General features: G+C 40.4%; 1 protein-coding gene across 1 annotated transcript in view; it reads left to right on the forward strand.

Moving 5' to 3' along the window:
* The window catches only part of ARID1B (AT-rich interaction domain 1B), a gene marked incomplete at its 5' end in the record, with an annotated part of 320,563 nt that overhangs the window by 225,941 nt on the left and 72,859 nt on the right, over nucleotides 1-21,763 (forward strand). The window contains one exon of the mRNA XM_021391989.1: nucleotides 10,178-10,267. Coding sequence (XP_021247664.1) covers nucleotides 10,178-10,267 — 90 coding nt within the window. The remainder of the gene's footprint in view (nucleotides 1-10,177; nucleotides 10,268-21,763) is intronic.

Genomic DNA, 21,763 nt, shown 5'->3' on the forward strand with positions numbered 1-21,763 from the left:
CCCTGGCAGCATGCAGAGGGCAGACCACCTCCTGCAGCCCCACGAGTCACCCTGCACTTGTGCACATCCACCTGGAGCAAGGTGGCTGTTGAAATCCAATTAAAATCTTGGCATAATTGCGCAAGTGTTCTGGTTCACGCAGCAAAATTCAACCATACTTAGCAGAGCTGCCAGGATTTTACAGGTATATTTGGATTTAGTTTTAGATGTATACTTTAAGGCCATCATTGGTTTGTTGTTGTTTGCGTTTAATGTACATTCATTTCTTTTTTTGTGAGACCCACCTAGGTTTTTGTCAAGAAATTTAAGATAATGTGTGTTGGTTTCTTTTGTTCATGTGCATAATAGTTGTTATGCCCAGGCAAAATGTGGTATAAATGCTGTCTGCCCCGTGGTGAGGTGGGTTTTTAGAGCTTTTGGTGTTGGTGGGGACTGTGTATCACTGCCCTCAGAGGTGCGCACAGCATTCTTTGTACCTCAAAGTCAGGGTCAGAACTGCCTGGACAGGTACGTGGCACAGCCCTCCTTAGAGAAAGAACCTCAGCAACTGCAAAGGCAGTTTGAGTTACTTCCGGGCCAGCTACAAAAGAGGCATTTAGCATCAAAAAGAGAACATTTCCAATACTTCCAGGTAATATTTTAAAAAGATCAATGAAAAGCAAGGTATTCTCTCTCTAGGGACAGAGTTTGTGCAGGTTGAGCTGTGGAGAGCTTCAAACAGATCCGTAACAGCTCCACTCTGCAGGTGGATATGGATCTCAAGATGCCAAGTGGGCCTTCAGAAAGTAAACAGAGAACATCAGCGGTCTGTGACTGCAAGCGTTCCGGCTTGTTCCCCGTCTCCAGATAGCAGTGGACTCAAATTATTGTGATGTGTTGATTGATTACAGCCGTTAAGTTTCTTAGTAATCAGTTTCATCACTTATTCTCAATTCACACTCGCACCTTTGATTTCTCTTCCACAACAGGGTGATGTGGGTTGTCGTTGACTAATGAAGAACAGAATTGGTTTCGGCATGAGACAAACGGAATGCCGACACCAATCCCAAAATGCATTAATCTTTAATAATCCACATCTGCATGTTTATAAATGATAGAACCAGGGGTTGCTAATGCTGATTGTCCTCCTTCCAAACAGAAAGTGACACAGCAGCGGTGGCTGCGGGCTGGGTGCTCGGCTGCCAGCCGCCCGCCTGACCTTGCGGAACCGCAGGGAAGTCGTGAGCTGTTGAAATGCGCGAGGAGTCGCTTACACACCGGCATGTGGAGCCCCTTGCTGCTGGGCAGGCCAGAGTGTGGCAGGATGGATCTTGTCTGCGGGGAGAGCAGCCCCAGCATTGGTGGAGGCAGGTTGCCTCCAGGTGCCTTCAGCCTTTGTGTGTGCAAGTTGCCATTTTCTTCCCCAAGAGTAGTGCTGGCTGCGCAGTGTGCATTATAATGCAGAAAGAAGAAGTGCAGATCAGCTAAGGAGGGTTTGTTCCTTTTGAGGATAGCATTAATGAGAGCGCATGCATTTTACTACTAGAATGCCTATTAATCACAGGTGATGGAGTAGTACAAGAGGTAGCAGGGAGGCCTAGCAAAATAGCTCATTGCCACATATCAGCTCTGTTCCACTTTCCACCTACCTGCCTGAACTTGAGAGGCTTGAAAGCAGGGAGGAGTGAAACGCACCAGAACCAGCACCACCAGGTGATTAATATTGATCCTGAACAATTCTTACACGGAGCTGGGTCAAGGTAAAAGAAATAAAGATAAGAAACAGCATTTTCATTTTCTATTTACCTTTTCTTTGGTATCTTGGATGATTTCACACTGGAAATACTATAAATGAAAGCTGAGAAACAGTTTTGTTAAAACTTGGCAATATTAAAATTAGGACTGAGGTTTCTATCAGATGGCAGATAGTGGAAGTCTATGTCTGCTACATTTCTCATGCTTCTCAGGCTCTACAAGAGGCAGACACCATGAGGAATGGTTTGGAGAAAAATCCTCCTTGTAGTTATGACTGCAGTGCAGAGAAAGAACACTGATAATGGAAAATTATTTCTTTGGGAACTTGGATTTACTTCCTAAATTGAATTATTATGTTTTTAAGTTTCAGGTGCGTGACAAGATAGGTTTCATTTCTGAAAGAAATGAGCAAAATACAGTGAGGAAATGTACCCTGTCCTTTGTTAAGAGCTTTTGGTTATTTAGCACTTGTATCAATAACAATTTTATATTCTGGTTAATTGACATTTTATAAAGAAATTGAGAGTGTTTTTTCTCTAGCTGAAGCATATGCTTTTTGCATTAACAAACATGTAATGTCACGTCCCAAGTAATTACGACTGACTAAATCCAAGCAGTCATTCAGTCTGAATGCAAGCTAGGCTATCATTTTTGTGAAAGGCTTAAAGGGACAGCGTAAAAAATAGAGTGTATTTACAGGATTTGACTCATTCACTAAAGAACATAAGCCCTTTTCTTGATGTTTTACACAAATTTCAGAAAACAGGACCCCCAAAACCTAAAATCAACTGAGAGGCCCTACAGAGGTGTGAGAGAATGAGCTGGGCAAGCTGCTGCCTCAGCTCCTGCAGCCCCTCCTACCCCAGTTTGCGCCATGCTCTGGAGGGAGGTGGTGGCACAGAGCGCAAAACACGTGGCGGGGCGATTGACTGAGACTTGGGGAACAAAATGAAGTCGGTGGCTGAGCTTTGAAGAGGTCTCTCTAGTGAGGAGCAGTGAGTGAGTGGGGAAAAAAGGAGCGAGCGCCTCATCTAATCTTTCTCATGGGGACCCAGGTGGACAAATTGGCAACCCTGTTCGCAACCCTCCCCCTCTCTCCTTTGTACCATAAGAACTGCTAATCGGATCCATGCTGCTGCAACTGTGGTTAGTTATTAACAGAATAAAAGCAGATTTCTTCAAAAGAACGGGTTGGGGAAAACGGCTATACAAAATTGCAAGGTTGTTAGAATCTTAAATGCACAGCGGTCGATTTTTTCGTATTCTGAATTATACGATGAATACAGTCTTTCATCTGTCACTGTGCCCGTTTCTTCAGAAGGCAGCCAAACATTAAGCTTCTCAAACAAAAAAAGTGTTTGAAAGAGGAAAAATATTGGGGAGGTGGAAGAATAGAGAAACGAGGAGGAGAAATCAGGTTTTGTTTTGATTAATTTGGCCTAGTGAGAGAAATAGGAGTTTGCTGCTTCTATTCAGCTCCCGCGCCCCAGCCTCCATCAGCCACCATTTCTGAATGCGGGGATTAGGGAAGACTTAACTGGTTGCTATCCTGGGCGGTGTGGTTCTGGGTTGGCCTCCAGCAGAAGCATCGTGTGCTGCGAGCTCTCCTGAGCTTAATGGAAATAACGCATCAAATGAGTGTGGAGTTACGCAGAGGTGAGAGCTGAAAGAATTTGATCCCCCGAAATGAAACTTCTCATAACTGTAAAGTGAAATTAAAGGGCGAGGATGGGTGTTATTGAGGATAGGGAAGCTGTGATCCCTAGGTTTAGGCTGACTTATGCCTTCACTTATATAAATAAATAAATAAAGCATCCTTAATTTTGTGGGGCTCTAGTGCCTTCCTGATTTGCAGCAGGATTTTGAAATTTGTTGGAGAGGAATCCTTGTTGGGCAGGCAGGTGCTCTCTGTGGCCATTCGTATTTGAATGAATCGTGCTGTTTTGAAAATTTCCACTGACTTCCTTGCCAGAATCTCAGGGAAAAAATACCTGTGATGCGGCAGCACATCGCTCCGGTCCAAACACTGAGGTGGCTCCTGGACAGGGCACAGATGAAACAGGGCCTCCTGTGGCCACTGCTGCTGCTCCCTTCCTGCCCAAGGAAAAGATGTGTTTGCCTGCAGGGCAATATTTTCTTTCTTGCAACTTGACACTCATCCCATTGTCAGCTCAGGTAGTGCTAACAATTACTTCACTTCATACGCAAGTGTTTCTTACAAGTCTTCATACCTTATTTGGGGGTTACACAGCCTGGGAATAGAACTTGGATGTCCAATTTGGTAGATACCATTTTCAGCTACTTTTTTCTCTCTTCTTTTCTCTTCTTTTTTTTTTTTTTCTTAAAAAAAAAAAAAAAAAAAAAAAGGTCCATAATACAGTGAGTTATTCTGTAGTGCAGGTGACATTTGGATGGTGTTCCATAAGTAATACCTTGGGACCACACACTGAATAATGAGGATGAAACAAGATATCAAATAGCTACCTCATTCTGTCAGTGTCATCTTTGTTTTAAGATTGAATGTTGTATCATGTCAAACAAGAAGCTTCTGGTCTTGAAATGAAGATGTTTATGCTGTTGCATATATGCAAAGAAAAATTGAATCTGAGGTTCTGCAGGCCACCTTAACTCAGTGTTGCACATTTTTGAATGCAGATTTCAGAATAATTTAGCACTTTGGTTTTAGTGACCTCTGCAGAACTTGCTTAGAGCTCAGTTTTTGATACGTTGAATATAATACAAATAAGAAAAATAACATAGAGTGTAAATTCTAATGATAGCAGTCAGAGAATTGCACGCTACCAGGACGAGATTTTTACTTTTTGATGATTTTATTTTGCATGGCTTGTGAGTGATACTGATGTATGTTAGCAAGTCCTGCGTCTTTGGAGAATGATGCATTTGTTAAGAGACACTGTAGCAAATCAGGACCTGTCCCAACAATATCTTCAATAACTTTGCAATGCGGAGCATCCATAGATTTGGCTTGACAATCCTTATGCTTAAAGCATCTTTGCATCGCAGCAGAAGAACAAATCAACTGCTTGCAGTCTCACTTTTAGGAAGCAATGCATCTTGTGGCCAAAACCATCCCAAGGCTAGAGGGCCCTGGGCTTGTCTGAACTCCCAGGTCTCAGAAAATGCCAGCAGAGGATTGCAAGAGCTGCTGTTGTTTGCATGGCTGTTAGCTGCAGTGCGGCACTGAGCGGGGCCAGGAGGCCTGATTCGGGCACAGGTGCATTACATTGCCCTCTGAGGTGGTCAGCGGCACCCCAGTTGTTTGGGTAGCCACAGTATGGGCCTGGAAATCTGAAAGGGACCCCGTGCTGCTGGCTTTTTGAAATACCTCTTACCATGTGAAATGAGGAGGGTATTAATGTTTCATGTATCTTAATTTGAGGGATATTCAGGCAACCTTTGTTTATTATTCAGATGGGTAAGTTTCTTTAAAAATACAGCTGGTACAACAGGAAGCTTGGTTACAATGCATAAATTAAGGAAGAAAATAATCTTTCTTCTTTAGGGGTCATAGGCTTTGTAAGATGAAAGAGATAACACAAACCACATGACCAGTCTGCCTTTATGCTGCCCATAGAAGAACTTCTTTCCTTTGAGGTCATTTGCACCTCACTTCCAATTTCCTGAAAAGCCCATTTAAAACAGTCCCATACAGAAGCCTATTTATGATCTTTCATTTCTGATGTAGGGATCTGAGGTCGAGTGTCCCTTCCGGCCTGTGAGCCTCTACTGTCACATTAACTGTGATATAATCCCATTATTTTATCAGATTTCATCTTAGTACTCGCTAGATTTCCTGGACCTCATTATTCCTAAGAGGAAGTTGTTTCAAATTCCAGTAATGGTCTGATTATCATCCTAAACACTGTGCTCTTTTTCCTCCCTGATATTTAGCCACAGCTATATTTTTAAGACAAAGTCACAAAATTGCAGCTTTACTTTTTGCCGTGCTAAATAATATGCGTTCCTTTGGTCTCCTTTCATACACGTAGACATTCTCCGTTCACAGTCCAGTTAGCATTAGGTTTTCTTAGTTTTCACAGAATCACCAAGGTTGGAAAAGACCTCCAGGATCATCTAGCCCAAGTTTTGTGTGCATGAAGGCTCACTAGCAGCACATCAGTTTCCTTACATCTACTGGAAATAAATCTCCTAATTCATCCTAATAGTGTATTTGTTTGAGTCAAGGTCACAGCAAATGTTTAGTTGTAATCATCCACAAATATGCTCAGGTTTTTCCTGTTTGCTTTTTCCCATTTGTAACTGATAATCCTCTAGCTTTTCAGTTGGAAAGTGTCTCTTTCTGGTCTGTAAGTACAGATTTTTGCATTTTTGTTACTCCAACACAAAACTTGTTCCAGTTTCCTTGGTAGTATTTTGATCTATTGTATTGACTCTACTTCCTTCTTCTGTAGTTAACCGATGACATTAGTACAGTTCTAGTGTTAAATTCCTAAATTGGATTGAGAATTGCCCCAAAGACAGCCCACAAGATCTTTAAGTACTGACTTGCTTGCAGCCCAAGCCTGACGTTCCCCTTTCAGCGCAGTCTGTTTCTGTGATCAGTCCCCCGATCTCCATTTCCCAGTTTCTCACGCATCTTGAAATTCCTGCACTGATATCCATCCTTTCCTCCTTAACCAGTAATTTCCCAGGGGGAACCTGTTATCACTGAAGTGCTTTCTTGATTCAATTGTTCAGGCACAATTCCGTGAGGTATTGTCCAGAGCAGTACAGAGTACCGCTGCTGAGCATCCTCCAGTGTCATTACATTGATGGAAGCAGAGAGCCCTCAGCATGTTTCAAAACGTTACTGATTTGGGCAGTAATTCATCACAAGGACCCCTCCTCAGCAGGATATCAAAGGTCTGCTCTTTCTTGCTATGTTAGCTCTAAGGAATTTACTTTTTACACTTTAACTGCAGATTTCATGGCTACAGTCATAATGCAATCACCATTTAATACTTTTCACAGACCACCCTCTTCCAGGAGTACAATGCAGTCTCTTCTATTTCAAGCATAGATTTTAAAAGTCTCATACAAAATGTTTAAAAGCATTTCTAATGTAATTTTAAAAATAGAAAAACAGCTTATAACTAGGTTATTAAGTAGTTTAGAGTCTCTCACCTCTTTAACTGACTTTGATTTAAAAAATAGATATATAAGATAAGCTCCTGGTTTTAACAACTAATCTTGAGATAGCTATATAAATTTTAAAATCATTTTACTTGTATGTTAAATCTAGGTATATGAGCAAGTGTGGCCTTATATATCCTTTAACATGCATTTGCTATGATTTTGCATAATAAAGATACTGTGAAACATCTGTAGTGTTCGCTTTGTGTAAGTTTTAGCAGGTAGAGTATCTCACCAATATGGTAATAATGCTATAAAAAAAAAAATAGGAAAAGGTCATTCCTGTTTAAACTTCCATCTGTGTGTCATGGGGTCAAAGGAGGCAGTAGTGTGTCAGTGAAAAAAAATGTGGTGTTTTTTAATTCTCTTCTTAAATAGCTGTAGAATTGATGTTTAAGAATAAAAGAGGTTGTTTTCTTTTGTAGAAGTTCTCCTTCCCTAATAAAATACAAAAGTCTGTTCATGTATTATTTAAAACGACTTCCAAGGATACCAACTACAATACTGGTTGAAAGGGATAAGGATTAATATCATTTAAAGGAAAGAAATGAAAAATCTTTAAGGTCATTTCTTTTCTTGACAAAGAAACTTAAAAAGCATGGCAGACAGGATCTTCAAAGGTTTTTAAAGTCCTGTCATCCTCTTCCAATCAATAGGAGTTAGATATCCAAATTAAGAGTTCAGTTCAAGCCTTCAAAGGTATTTAGGTGCTTAACATCCTTTTACCTTTCACATCACTTCTAAGGATAAAATGGCAGGTCCATTGAAAATATTTTTGTGCAATACTTGGCATGTCCAGCACCTGGATAATTTGTAGCACCCCCTGATCAGTATCATAATGGCCACTTCCGTTGCGAGTTAATTCCTTGTTAGCCTATGCGTGGAGGTGATTGTCTTGTTTATGAAATTGTTTTCTTTTGTGAAATAAAAACCTTGGCCTCCAGTTTCTTTCAATTAAAAAAAAAAAAACAAGGTCAGACTGCAAACTTTAAAAAAGTGAACTGGAAAAGAGCATTAATATTTACAGAGGCTGTAGACAATTTCAGTGAATTTGTAGAGCAACTGAGTGTGTATTCCAAAGGTTGTAGATGGAATTAATTTCTCTGTGTAAGTCATATATGTTCAGCTCTAGAGCTTGACTTTCCCTGTCTGTGCTTGCACATCTGCATGTGTAGGATAGGGCTCCTGCCGGGTAATTGAACTTATTACCAATGTAAAAAATTAAAGACCTGCTATAAATGTATTCAGAGTATGTTGCCTAGTATAGATCTTCTGCATTATATTAACGCCTCCTAAAGTTGGCCAAGCTACCACCAGACAAGATCCCACTGTGGGAGCTGTGGGGTGCAGTCAGGAGTACCTCTGCCTCTACCAGTAGTGTTAAGTATTTTAAAAATCTTCGATGGTTCTCAGGAAAAAAGATGAAAAAACACAGTTGAGATTTTCTCAAAGTGTTCTGCCTGATAGCGGTGCCACGAGCCTGGCTGTGGTAGTGGCCGTGCCCAGTGCTAGCACAGTGTTACTGCTTGTTTGTGGTCTTCAGTCACCCGATCCTCTCCGCAGAAAGTGCCCGTTTCAGTGTGGGTGCTTACTGTTGCTACAGCCTACTCCTGAGCAATGTGAAGATGTAACACAGGGTGTTACGATCCCCTGCCCTGAGCTCCTGCACAGGCCCTGAGTCTGCAGACTCAGACTGGTGCCTTTGGCCTTCTAAAGGAACTGTGCCACCCCCAGTATGGTTTGCCCCACTCTCACATTGTCTTTCTTGGTGCACAGGGACGTCACCCAAGTAGCTGGGTAGTGGTTACACAACCACATTTCATGGGTTTTCCTTTTGTTCACTACACTTCTCTCATTTCTTTGGTGTCGGTGTGCAGGCCTGCCACAGGCAGTGTCTGTGACACTGGGAAGCGAGCAGGGTAGGGCAGGCACGGCCCCTTTCCTCAGTTCGCTTCCAGCTTCAGGCCTTCATAGCTCTAAAGAAAGAGCAACCCCTGCTGGCTCTTCTTCAGCTGGGCTCCCAGCTCCAGAAATAACCACAGGAACCTCGCCTCAGCCATTAAAAAAGGGTGGCTGCTAAGCACGAGGAAATGATTCTCAGCAGGCACAAATCTATTTCATGTGTTTTTATTCTTTCCATTTCTTTTAAACGGAAAACAATCTGAGCAGTTTCTGAGGATGAGGGATATAAATCTGTCTGCTGCTATTTATAACGTACTCGTCACTGCAGTGGCTAAGTGCTTAAAATACATATTTGTTGCCTAACCTGAGGTGGTCTTCAAGTAGCTTTGGCTATTGAGAGCAGCCACATCACAAAGCAGGAGCCCGGGAGCCATCCTGCTCCCAGTCCTTCCCCTGCCCAGGCTGCAGCAGGCTGGGAGCTGGGCGTGGTAGCACTGCGAAGTGGGAGCGTGGACGCAGGGATGGATGGAGGCCCAGAGAGGTGACTTTGTGGTCTCTTACACCAGTGTGATGAGCACCAGCGTTAAGCACTGTGTAGCCATATTGAAAGGGGAGATTTAGTGTCCTATGCCTCACAGTTAGCGTTGTGAGTGCTGTTCTTCCTCTGTGGGTTGATGGACAGCAGTGGGTAAACTGTGAGTGTCTTCTGAACGAGGCCATAGAAATGAGTCTGTCTGTTCTGGACAGTAAGGAAATATCTTTTCTTTGCCTTTACTTGAGGAATAAGATGCCCCTTTTCTGTCTGATCCCTTTCAGGTATGCTTCACGTTTACCATACACACCTGTGTATTGCTCTTTATTCCCACATTCTACATGGACATTCAAATAATATTAAAACCACTGATTCATGGAAATACTTTTTAAACTGTTGTTGTTAGTCTTTTTTGTATTGACTGAATTTTTCGTTGGTAATATTGTTGGCGGCAGGCCATGTCTGCCTGGCAGGAGGCCAGTTTAAGCTCAGCACGATGAGCCCTATTGTTCAGCAGACTTGAATTTTGTTAAACTCTCTAACAGAAATACGTGTCAGGAGATTTGCAGCTATAAATTGGATCGTGTCGGTGAGGTTGGGAATTTGCTCAATACAAAATTGTACATTTCACCATGCCTGTTGCTAAATATGCTTTGCATGTTTTCTCCTTGGGTTTCTAAAAGAAAAAAAGAATAAAGTAACCTGAAAAAAGCCAGACCTGTTGGACTCTGTCTTTAACTTTTACAGCTGGTGCTTTCCTTGTTGAGTGGTTCAGAAATGCAGCAAAGGCTTGATTTTGTGCACTGTAATGTTAAAAGCAAGTCTATTTTCCCTTTTTTTCTCTGTGTGTTACAGGCAGTCAGATGCCACCACAGCCTCCTGGCAGCCAGTCAGAATCCAGCTCCCACCCTGCTTTGAGCCAGTCACCAATGCCACAGGACCGAGGTTTGTTAGGTGTTTGGGTCTTTTTTATAGTTGATGCCAAATGTAGCTTTCATTTCAAGTTGCACATTAGCAATGTGAGATTTGCTGGTATTTATTTTCCTTTTCCTAGAGAAAATAATGATGGTCCTTATAGTTTGAGGATTTTCTTCTATGGGGAAAGAGCAACTGAATATCAGGCTTTACCAAAACATAATTGGAAACAAAGCTTTCTTAAAACACAGTGAATACTTAGAGTATAAAAACAGTTTGCTGTAAATGCATGATTTGTGTCCTAGAAAATTCACCTTTTTGTTTTCTATCTTGAAATTGAGATTTATAGAAAGTATTGTAGAAATAGTAGTAGCTGCAAGCACTGCAGTTTGATCCTCTTCTTACAGTTCTCTAATGTCTTTGCGTGGACATGATAGCTAGTCCTCTAGGCCAGTTCTGGAAATAAAAAATATCTTTAAATGTAAAGGGAAATCATCTATTTAGGTCAAATGGTTCAGAGATTTGGAATTTCCAAAGAAAAACCTTGCAGGCAACAGTACTGTTCTAAAACGTTACCTCCTAGCAAGTTCTCACCAAAATAAACAGAGGGTTATTTTCTCTTAATGTTACTGTTTATAAACTTTAAGCCTTTTTCCTTTTGCTTCCTTCCTTCCTAGCTCACGAAAAGAGAATTATCACAGCTTTCTCACATGGCCATATGATTAACTGCTGTAAACTGGGCATCCTGTCTATGCAGTGGTTAACATGTGCCAGCAACAGGCTTGCAAAACAGACACATGATAACTGTGATAAACATGGAGTTATTTATGAAATGCCCCTCCTAAAATGTCTTGCTACCAGAAATATTCCAAGTAGCACCATATGGGGATACCATAAATACTAGAAGTTTTCTCACAGTGAAACAAGTTGAACTCACAGAATGACAAATTTCTGGGACAGCATCCAAGAAGAACTAAGAGGATTCACAAAGAGGAGGAAAGAGTCCTAATTTTTGCTGTTTTTCTGTGTTGGATGTCACCTCCTCCAGGAATGCTGATTAATGAGAACATTAAGTAGAAAATTCCGCACCCAACTCACTTGTTTTATTTCATTTTCAGGTCATTCTTTATACAGTTATTAGTGCAGGAACCGACTTTCCCTTTAAAATTGTTTTAGAGTAATGTGTGCACTTGGTGGAAAAAGAATGACCTTAGTACTCGATGCAGATGTGTTATGTTTTGTAGGACAGAATGTCACAAGACAGTGTGAGTAGATCAGATTGAGGCTTTGAAGACCCAGGCACTTCAGAAAGATGTGTGCATGTCTTGGCACAAAATGTGACACTGCTCAGTAGTAGTGAAGAACGGTGTTGTGTTCCTCACCTGGCTTGGGGGGGATGAGTTAGGTATATCTGACAAAGCTGTAAGGTTTGGCCGAACCTTTTGATTGCTGTTACAGAATAAAACTGGGTGTTGGTTATATGGTTGGAGAAGACAGAGAAGATAGCTACCATAACTAGGAAGTCAATTAAATAAATAACAGTGAGGAAAATAAAATTTGCAGGTTGATACAGTCTTGTACATCGTCTTTGTGGGGAAGGATTCTGGGTATGTTCTTAGAGGAAATGTATTTAGGAATGTTAATACAATTTTTGCACATAAAATCTGGCGTAATACGCATGATCCTTGTGACCCAGCTTGCAGAAGAAATCTATTTGTTTCATGCAAAAGACATGAAATTTGTAACTAGCTAGATTCTGATTTTGCAGAATGTGTTCCCCAAAGCTTCTTTCTCTAAAGTCTGTGCTGTACGCGCATAAACATGCGTGCATTCCCTTTTGCACTCTGTCATTGATTAGAGGCTCCTTTGAAATGGAAAACTTCACCTTTTAAAAAGGCTGTTATATTAGTTGATTCCTTTGCTTGCTTGAACTGGTTTCCACTGAACTTGAAGAAAGGAAGGAGGGGGAGTGATGGAGATTCAAAGGAAAGGTGCTTGTCATTTACTGATAAAAACCTGAGCAGAAAATCGTTGCTGCTAAGGACATCTGATCCATAGGCATCTGTTACAGTAATTTAAACTCGTGGCTTACTGATACACTTCCTACCAAAAAAAAAAAGAGAAAAAAAAAAGAAAATGAAAACAAAAAGCCTAGAGACCCTCCATATGATAAGGTAAAGTCGTTTGGTTTAGTACTTTATATAACATTTCTTTCCTTATTTAGAGAGATAACTGAATGAACAGGCTGCTAATCGTTTCCTGAATAGAATCCTTTGCTCACAATACTTAACTTATTTATCGGCTATTGTGAAATTTGATTATCAAGTGGAGTCTGAGCTGTAGCACTTCTGGTTGCTAAACCACTACTTGGTGAACCATTAGGTTTACACACCTTTATTTTATTCTTTAAGTATTTGATTATATTTTGTCCTACTTTCCATGGTTACTCAGCACCCAACTGGGGTTTTTTATGTTTGCCTGCCTGAGGCTATACATCCCTGTCATACAGTGCAGTATGAATCAGTGAACGCATTTTTACATGTGCATTCTGTGCGAGAGAGGAGGGGGAATGGTAACGTACATATATATGAACAGTAATAGGAATTTCTTGGAAGACTGGATTTTCTGTTCTGTTCAGCTTGTTTTTTACATAGTTTGTTGCATACTTTTCAGAATGATAACATTAAAATGCTTACATTTAAAAATATTTTTAAATTTTTTCATGTTAAGCTAGTACATTTAGATCTGGAATGTGCTGCTGTAGGAATCCCACTTCTCATGCCAATAGCAGTTTCCAGTCACTGATATTTGATGTCCAGTAAACAAAACTTTTTCAGTTCTATCAACATGCTTTATCTATGTAGGCAATAAGAAATTCTTCATGTTTTTGTGTATAACCTATGTCTCAGCTCACAAGTCTTTGAATGGACTGATACTTGAAGTAAGTCCCATATAACTTACCTGTTGGGAGCTGGAGAGCTATGGAGGTACAGGGAGCAGGCTGTGCTGGATGGAAGTCATGCATCTCTTGGAGAAGCTGGGAAGCCATGCCAGCTCACCTACTTTTGCATTCAGCTGCTTCTGAATCCCAGCAGCTACCATTACTTAGGGATAACACATGAAAATGTGATCAAAAGCAGAGTTTTTATTTTTTGAATTTATTGAAGTCAAAGCTTTTTATAAACTTCAGTTACAGACCCTACAAGTAAGGAAGCAGTGATACCTCAGCTGTCATATCAACTTGGAGAATTATTGAAGTATGTACGTCACTCCAAAAGTAATGCCTCCTATTTATTTCTGTGGAAATTACAACAGATGCAAAGAGCACAGGAACACTTATTTGGTAGAGGAAATTCTCAGCTACAAAACGCTGTTTTTCAGCATAGTCACCGCTATTAGCTATGCATTTTTGTCAGCAATGAACAAGAGCCTGCATGCCTCACTTGTAGTAATCTGGCGGAGACTCTCTGGTGGAGACTGGCAGAGGTGACCTACTGTTTCACAGCTGCTAAAAAAATGTTGCCTACGCAGTCTATCTTTCATCAGCCTAAACAGATGGAAGTCAAAAGGTGCCAAATCTGGACTATGTGGTGGGTGTGGTAGGATAGTCCAGCCAAGACTGCCCGTATGCTTCCCTGTCTTTGAATTAGCGTGAGGGCCTGGCATTACTGCGTCACCAGAGAAAGGCTGTCTCCTTTTCTGTCCTGACTCTGGATGTTTGAGCCTTCAGCATGGTTGGGCTCATGATATAACTCAGAGTTGATGGTTTGCCCAGGTCCCAGGAAATCCAGAATGATCACTCCTTTCCTATCCCAAAAAACAGCACTCATCACTTCACCCACTGAGAGTTCCATCTTGAGCTTTTACTTTGATCTGGAATTCACGTCACCATGGACTGCTGTTTTGACTCCAGCTCATAGTGGTTACACCACATCTCATCACTGGTCATGATGCAATCCAGGAAACAGCCATCTGTCACACAGCAACAAAATGTGATGAAATATTGGTGGGACGGTTCAACCTATACTGCCGTATCACCAACATCCCCCCCTGACGTCCCGGGCCAACAAAATAAAATAGGAAGTATTACTTTTGGAGCAACCCTCATAAGTAGTCACTTGAGTTCCTTGTTGTCTACTGTACCAACCCACATAATCTGTTTGAGTTTTGGAAGGTACACTTTAACAGTGTGCTCAGTAGCCAAAACTGCTTTGTGGGCCAAAAGATATCTGTATGGACAAAATGGATTCTAAATTACTCCACTGAGCTAGTTTTTTCCTGAGGTTCTTAGGTGAAAAAGAATTCTTCTGTCCTGACCGTTAGCTTATACTCCCAGTCCTGTGTTTGCAGGCTAACGGAGATGTCTATTAGGAGATGTGCATATTGGTAGTCACATATGTAAACACTAGCAGGAGAAAACATGTCACAGTAGTGTTGAAACAGACACTTCCACTCCTGGAAGACTGAATGGTTCCATATCTAGTTTTGAAAAATCTTTGAAAATGTACCAGTTTAAAGTAGCATTTTTTATACTTGGATGTGTACACGTCGTGTTTCAATCTTATATTAAAATAGTGAATTGGGAGCTCCTGAAAACCATTGAATTTAATGGAAACAGTTAATGACTTCATATTATTACTCCAGCAAGCACTCTCATAATGGGGATACTTAAAGAAGCCTTATTTATTAGTGCAAATGTATATGGGTCAGAATTAATTTTTAAAAAATCTTTAATTGTTTTCCCCTTATAATTTTCACAGCGGTATGTAGTTAAATATTCATGATAATGCTGATGATATGCTAAAGGTCTGAAATAGATCTGGAGCCTCAAAATCAACACAGGTTATTTAACCCTTTTCATCTAATGCACCATTGGGGACTTGCTCAGTGAAATCCCAGAGCACTGGAATAATTAGAAGATAGTAATGAGGATTTAATTAGTCCTTGAGATATGCTGAAATAGGACCACTGAGAACTTTTCTGTTTGGACATGGATTGCAAGCAGAATTGATGCCGTTGCAGCTGCTGTGATGTGCTGGAAAATGTATTCCATCGCTGGAGGCAGTTTCATGGCACCATTCTGTGCTTGTCAGATCTGTGTTTGGAAAGTGCCCGGAGTAAGCACCTCCAAAATTGTTGAATAGCAGCCTTCCTCCTCTCCATCACCTCCTCACAGTATCTTTGTTTTTTTTTTTAGTCATTCTTTCCATTCTGGCTTTCCTTCTTTCTGTTGTTGACATGATCCAGCTTTTGAGGATTGTTGTACATTTATATGCCCTATTAAAAATCTATCACAAACATGGACGGGGAGTAAGAAGCTACAGGCTTGTAGGAGCACGAGTGCTATACTAAGCAAAACTAGAATCTTTTTGATAGAAGTGCTTGTAAGCTTTACCCTTAGATCTAGACCTTATTTAGTATTAGATCTTCGCAGAAGTGATATTTATCAGTAGCTACAATGTAGTAAATTTAAATAGCTTTTTTGGCAGCTAAGATGTTATCCAGCAAGAGGTAGTAACAGATGGGATGTGATCAGGCATTTTGATGTTCTCTTTGTGCTTCCCTATAAACGCTAAGTAGCAACTGAATTTCTGTAACTACAATTTCCTAATTTGCCCATTAGATTTCATATAAGTATTTTTATCCCTTTTAACTGTTTTGTGGGCACGCTTATTTGTACATGGTCATCCCATAAATTCCGCTGTTATATAAAAATATTAAATGTTTTTTCTTGCATGGAGGACATGGAATACCAATCTGGTATTTTGCCCCTGCAATTCCTGATCAGATTTACATTGTAATACTGACATTTGATGTACAGATTCTTCTCCCTGAAATCTATTTTCTTCTTTAAAAAAGAAACTAGAAGGAAGAAAATAGATCAAACAATTATTATTACAACAGAAAAGTTACTACAGATTGCTTTTAGGTCTTAAAAAGACTTTTTCCCTGAGAATACATTTTTTGCTCCCGTTTGGGGATTTGGGATCTATTCAGAGCACTGAGGAGCTGGAGAATAAAATGATTCTTGTCATTAAAATTCTTCTGCTTGCCATGTTAACGATGACACCACTTAAGGTTAAATCAGACTTGGTAATAAGTTTACTTGATGTAGACTGAAGTGTTTCAGGCTCTTAAAGAAAGGTGCTTGAGACATGCACTGAGTGCAAAGCCACAGGTATGTTTGAGTGCCTCTTCTGCACGTAGTGTTCTCCAAGTGGGTCAGTGCAGGGAAGCTGAGCTCCAGCTGGTATGCAGGAACGTCGTGCTTGGTTGAGAGAAAATCTCATGCCCATAAAACTTGAGTTAGGTGAATTGTGCCCTGAACAGCCAGAAGAGCGCTTCATGTAAGGAGAAGCAGGCTGCAGTTGAAGCTGTCACACATCTTTAGAAGGAATTATTTCGTTACAAGGTTAACTGTGTAAAACATCTCTTTAATCGCAAGTGATGTGACAGACCAAATCAGCACTCCCCTCCCCGCTTCTGCTAAGGGATGTGCAGAAACATACAGAGGAGATCTATCTGTGAAGGCAGAGCTATGCACTGAGCCATGCAGTAAGCTTCTTCAGTGACTCAAAAAGTCACGTTCTCAGTTCAGTGAGCACTAAATTTATCAACAGTCTTTAAAAGGATCAGGCCATCATTGTTTTTTTTTATTGCTGTTTTTTTTTAATTTGATTGTAAACATCTTGATGCCTTAAGTTGGATGTAAAAATGTCATTTAATTTTCCTTTGATTCAAAATGTTGTGTTGGTCTTCTGAGCAGAGTTTTGTGTTTTTGTTTTGCTTTTTACTGTAAACACACTATTCCTCTTTGCTGTTTTTGTTGCAATAGCACCCAGGAGCCCCATTTTTGTGCCTGTCGTATTGTACTGCGCCACGTACCGATGCGCAGCAGAAAGCTTACAATACATCTGCCTTACAATGAGTAATGGAGATCTTTCGAATAAAAGGTTGCTGATTCTCACACTGAGCATTGGGAGAGAACAGTTTAGTGCCAGTTTATCTCTCGTGCATTGAAGGAAGGCATGCTTTTGTTGCTTTGAAAGTATTTGAAATTATACATGTTATATATATGTGCCAAACTAGCTTAATTCTTAAAGGAATCGCTAGCCATTTGAGAATGTTGGTTGTCATCTGTACTTGGATTTCAGACATACACCAGCCAGAGTCAGCTTGGGGTTGATCTGATTAGTTGTGGCATGCACTAAATATACAGCAGTGTTGGCCATCTGTACAAAGAGCTGCAAGAGGACGGGTATGATTTACATGTGATAAGCCACTCTGGGAGAAAGCAAAACTGCAAAAGTAGTATTTGAAGGAGATAATATCTGTACAATCAAAACCCCGAGTCAGGTCTCCCAAGTAAATTTTGTATACTAGCAGCTGGGCATTGCTTTCTTCTTGCTGATGTTAAATCTTGTTATACTTGGGGATGATCTTTATTTCATTTTTTAAACTAAATTGGGGATTCTCTTTTTGCTATTAGGGAGTAGAATTGAATCATTCTGAGAGAGTTTATGCAGTTGCTGGCACAGAGACTTCTCAATAGAAAAGTTTCCACTGACTTCATTAGACAGAGTTCAGATTCCCTGCCTCTGGGCTTAGGGAGTGAAATAAGCCGCAAGCAGTCATTGATGGAGGACTTGACAAAGTGTCACTCGACGTTACCGTCACCAGGTTTGCTGTAAAGTTGTGAGTGCAGTCCGTGTCCCAGAGACAGCTTCCCATCATGGCCTATAAACTCCAAGCTCAGCCTGCTCAGTGGCGTTATCGCTTCAAGGACACTCTGCTCCCTCAACACCTAGGTTAACCTTTTTATGAAGCTTCTCTAAAAATAAAGAACTTCTGGTCTAAGGTCATTTATGCCTTTTAAAGTTCACATGTAGGGCAGTGAGCTGAAATCTGTATAATAATGGGTGTATTAATAGCTAGCACTAGATCTTTCCATCCCAAAGGATCCCAAAAGGCTGCAGAATAAACACTCGTCAGGGAACAGCTGCAAATCAAGGAGGGGAAGATTCAGTTGAATCATAACTCATGGTAAAATAAAACTGTGGCAAAGACATTTGGGACTGAGGACAACGTGCTGATTTTGTATTTTTGAAAAATATTACGATTTATTTTACTTGCATACAAGACAGAAACGAGACATTGTGTATATTTTAGTTGTGTCCACAACATCCATATATATCCTGTGGTATTCAGTGTATTTACTTCATGAAAAGGAAGATCTGAGTTGAGCTGTGGAACCTTTGAACAGGAGTCTCAGGGGAGGTTAAATTTTTCAAACCTGAAATTTAGACCATTAAGCCTGCAGGCCTTGCGCGTTACACATTGAAAAATGCTGTTCCTTCTTTGCTCTCCTCCGTGATTTTCATAAGTATGCATGTTATTAGGGAAACTTAGACAAATGTTGATTGTATAAAGCAGGCAGGCTCCTCAGGTTTTTCACGTTGCTGCTCAGATTAATTCCAGCAGCCCAAGCGACCTGGTGAAATTGAGGATTTACTTCAAGTTCAGATGGGGGCTGAGGGGGAGCCGGAGGGGTGCTTTTGTACGGTAGTTCACCGTTACCCCGATTTTCCAAGCAGCATAGTAAAAGCATCTTGCATAAAGCATACTACAGTAATAAATTATGTGTAAGATAGTAGAAGAGCAATGTGTCTTTGCTCTGTTTATCAACTTCTCCACAAATGTCTTTCCTTCTCTGCACTTAAAATTTACATCAGAGAATATTAGGCAAGGTTTGCATTAAGAAAGGTTAGATATTTCTTCTCTAGCTACCATATGGGTAATCTGTCTGATTCTTCCCCAGATTCTAATTTATCAGTGATAGATTATATGAATTTCAAGGCTAGGCAGTAGCTGAGGGAAGTTTAGGGGTGGGAAAAATTTAAACATTATTGCATGCTATACATAGAAAGGGTTTTGTAATATCAGAGAAGCAGGGGAGATTCAGCCAGTTAACCTAATAGCACAGCTGGTAAAACACTAGGGGGTCTGGGTTAAAACCTTAGCTAGGTCATTAGTTTCCATCTTCCCCAAAGCTATTCACATTGTGAAGAGAAGCAGTCAGGCAAATAAACAGTAAAGAGACTATGTGATAGATAGTAAAGCATAATAAGAAAATATCTTAAAATAAATGAAGCCAATTCAGTGCTTTTTCTTAAATAGAACATCAATCCTTTTGTAAAAAGGAGAAATAACCTTGGTACTCTTTGCGGGAAGCACCAATTTTGCTCAAGTGATGTTTTCCATAATATGTGTGCAAAAACCCATCTTTGTGGAATACTTGGGAAGAAACATGGCAGTCATTCTGCAGATACTGGCTATTGCCAGGTACCACAGAGAAGCCATGTTGCTGTTACTCTGACCCAGAGAACTTATGATGTTTTTAGGAGAAGGAAAGGCTTTATGTTTCCTGAAGAAATTGCTCAGTGTGGAAATCAAGATTTTTTTCACAGTTAATCAGGAAATAACAACAAAAAGAAATTTGGGATTCTTTATAAAAGAAATTGTGATTGGAGAAAGATGTGAGGATTTTAAAATCTTTTCTAACTTTTATGAAAGTAAAAAAAAATCAAGAAGATTGTTAGCCTTATTATTAGAGGCTAAAGAAAAAGTGTTTAAATTTCTTCTGTCAGTGGTCTCTGTACATTGTTTAATACTGCTACCCTTCAGTTCAATGATTTGCTTCTCACTGGAAGTGTTCACTCAGTAGCTGGGATACTAGCAGAGTTGTAGTGTATTCAGTACCTGTGTGTAACCCGTGTCAGTGTTGCTGCTTGGAACGCATTTAACAGTCTCATACCAGAGCCATCCAAAGATATTTTATTGGTGGAGTGCTTTAACTTAGCTGTGCTGAATAGGATCGAAGTCTTGTTTGCCATGTGTTTGTGAAGGTGTTTTATAGGATTTTTTTTTTTTAACCATCCTATTAACTGGACAGAAATATTGAGAATTAATATTTACATCATCTAAATGAGGTTTCCACTGCACAGGCTAATCTATTCATGCCATCACCCTGTCATGTATATTACTAAGCCGTAGGTTCCAGGCACGACAAATGTAGGTTTCGTATGTAGGTGTTGCAAGTCCCTTATTTTAATAAGACTATATTCAAGAAGGTGAAAGTAAGAGCTGAGAAAAGTACATAGTCTTCAACGTGAAGAAATCTTCTGCTTGCTTGCTCTGGAGGCCAGTATGCCACCCTCATGATTCACCGGATTTACTTGGGCTGAATTCTGGTACACCGGTCAAACCTTTCCCATTTTTTTCATTGCTGTTATTTGTTTAGACTTGCATACAGCTTTTGACGGCTTGGATTTTTTTGCCATATCTAAGCAGCCCTCACTCTGTCCTTTCCAATGACCCCACACCCATTGTGGTACCATCACGCGTTTGTGCAGACAACTGTTTTCGTACTCAAGGTCCTGATATCTCAGGTTCATGCAACTGTAACAAATTCTTGTAATTACTGAAACTCTTTGTTAGTGTTTGAATCTTACGCTCTTGGATGTTTCCTCAGGGTGCTCTCTGTTGCTAACTGTGGACCTGTTTGGCTGGGTGCTAACCCAGATGTGGTTCACCAGTCCAAAGACCTCCTCAGCTGGGATGGCATCTGAGGTGGGCACGCTAAGGAGAGTTCCAGGCATACTGTGTATTCCCAAACATCCTGCCACACTAACAGCTTGTTGCATTTTATTATATTCATTGCATGTAATAGTCTTTCTTGTTTGTTCAGCTCTGTCCTGCTACTTCCAACACAGAGTTGTTCACCTATGGACAGTCTGCATTTAGGAGTTGCTGCTTTAGATCATCTCAATTCTGTTGTATTCTCTGGTGGAAATTCTGGGATGGTGAATACAACCCATATGGCTGTCTGAGGAAGGAATGTCTGCCAGAAACTGTCATGGGTGTGCAAACATTTACTCTCTTTTTCTCCAGGGTACTGGACAGTACCTTGCTAACATGTCAAGCATTGGAAATTTGTGTGATTTCCTCCCTGCACCTCCTGAAAGTTTTTCCCTATAGGTAGCAAAAACCAGATCTCTTTTTACACTTAGTTCTTTTGAGCTCACTTGTAAGTATGTTGATGATTAGAAAATGCCTACAATATGTTTATTCTTTCCTCACTCCATGATTTCCAGAGTAATAAGCAGGTCTAGCTCCTTCTTTAGTGTCTGCCCTTGAACAAGGGGAGCTTTCCTATTCCCTATTCTGAAGAATTCCTGAGGTTTTTTTGGTCCCATGCTTTTCCGCCTATATTCCAGTCCTTTCTAAAAAGAGCATTAGCCTGATGTATTTTTTTCCTCACATAAGCTCTTTTTTTGCAAAGTACCACGGCAAGTTTTATCTTTCCTCATTTTTTATTTATCGAATGTGTAATTTCATGATAATCTGCTATTGCTGTAAACACCAAAGTTTTCTTGAGCTTAAAATGAGTAAGTGTTCTGAGTGTTTTCAGGTTTAATTCATTCATAAAAATCAATGAAGTACTCCTGGCAAAATCAAAAGACCTCT

Source organism: Numida meleagris, chromosome 3, assembly GCF_002078875.1.
Source record: "Numida meleagris isolate 19003 breed g44 Domestic line chromosome 3, NumMel1.0, whole genome shotgun sequence".
NCBI lineage: Eukaryota > Metazoa > Chordata > Aves > Galliformes > Numididae > Numida > Numida meleagris.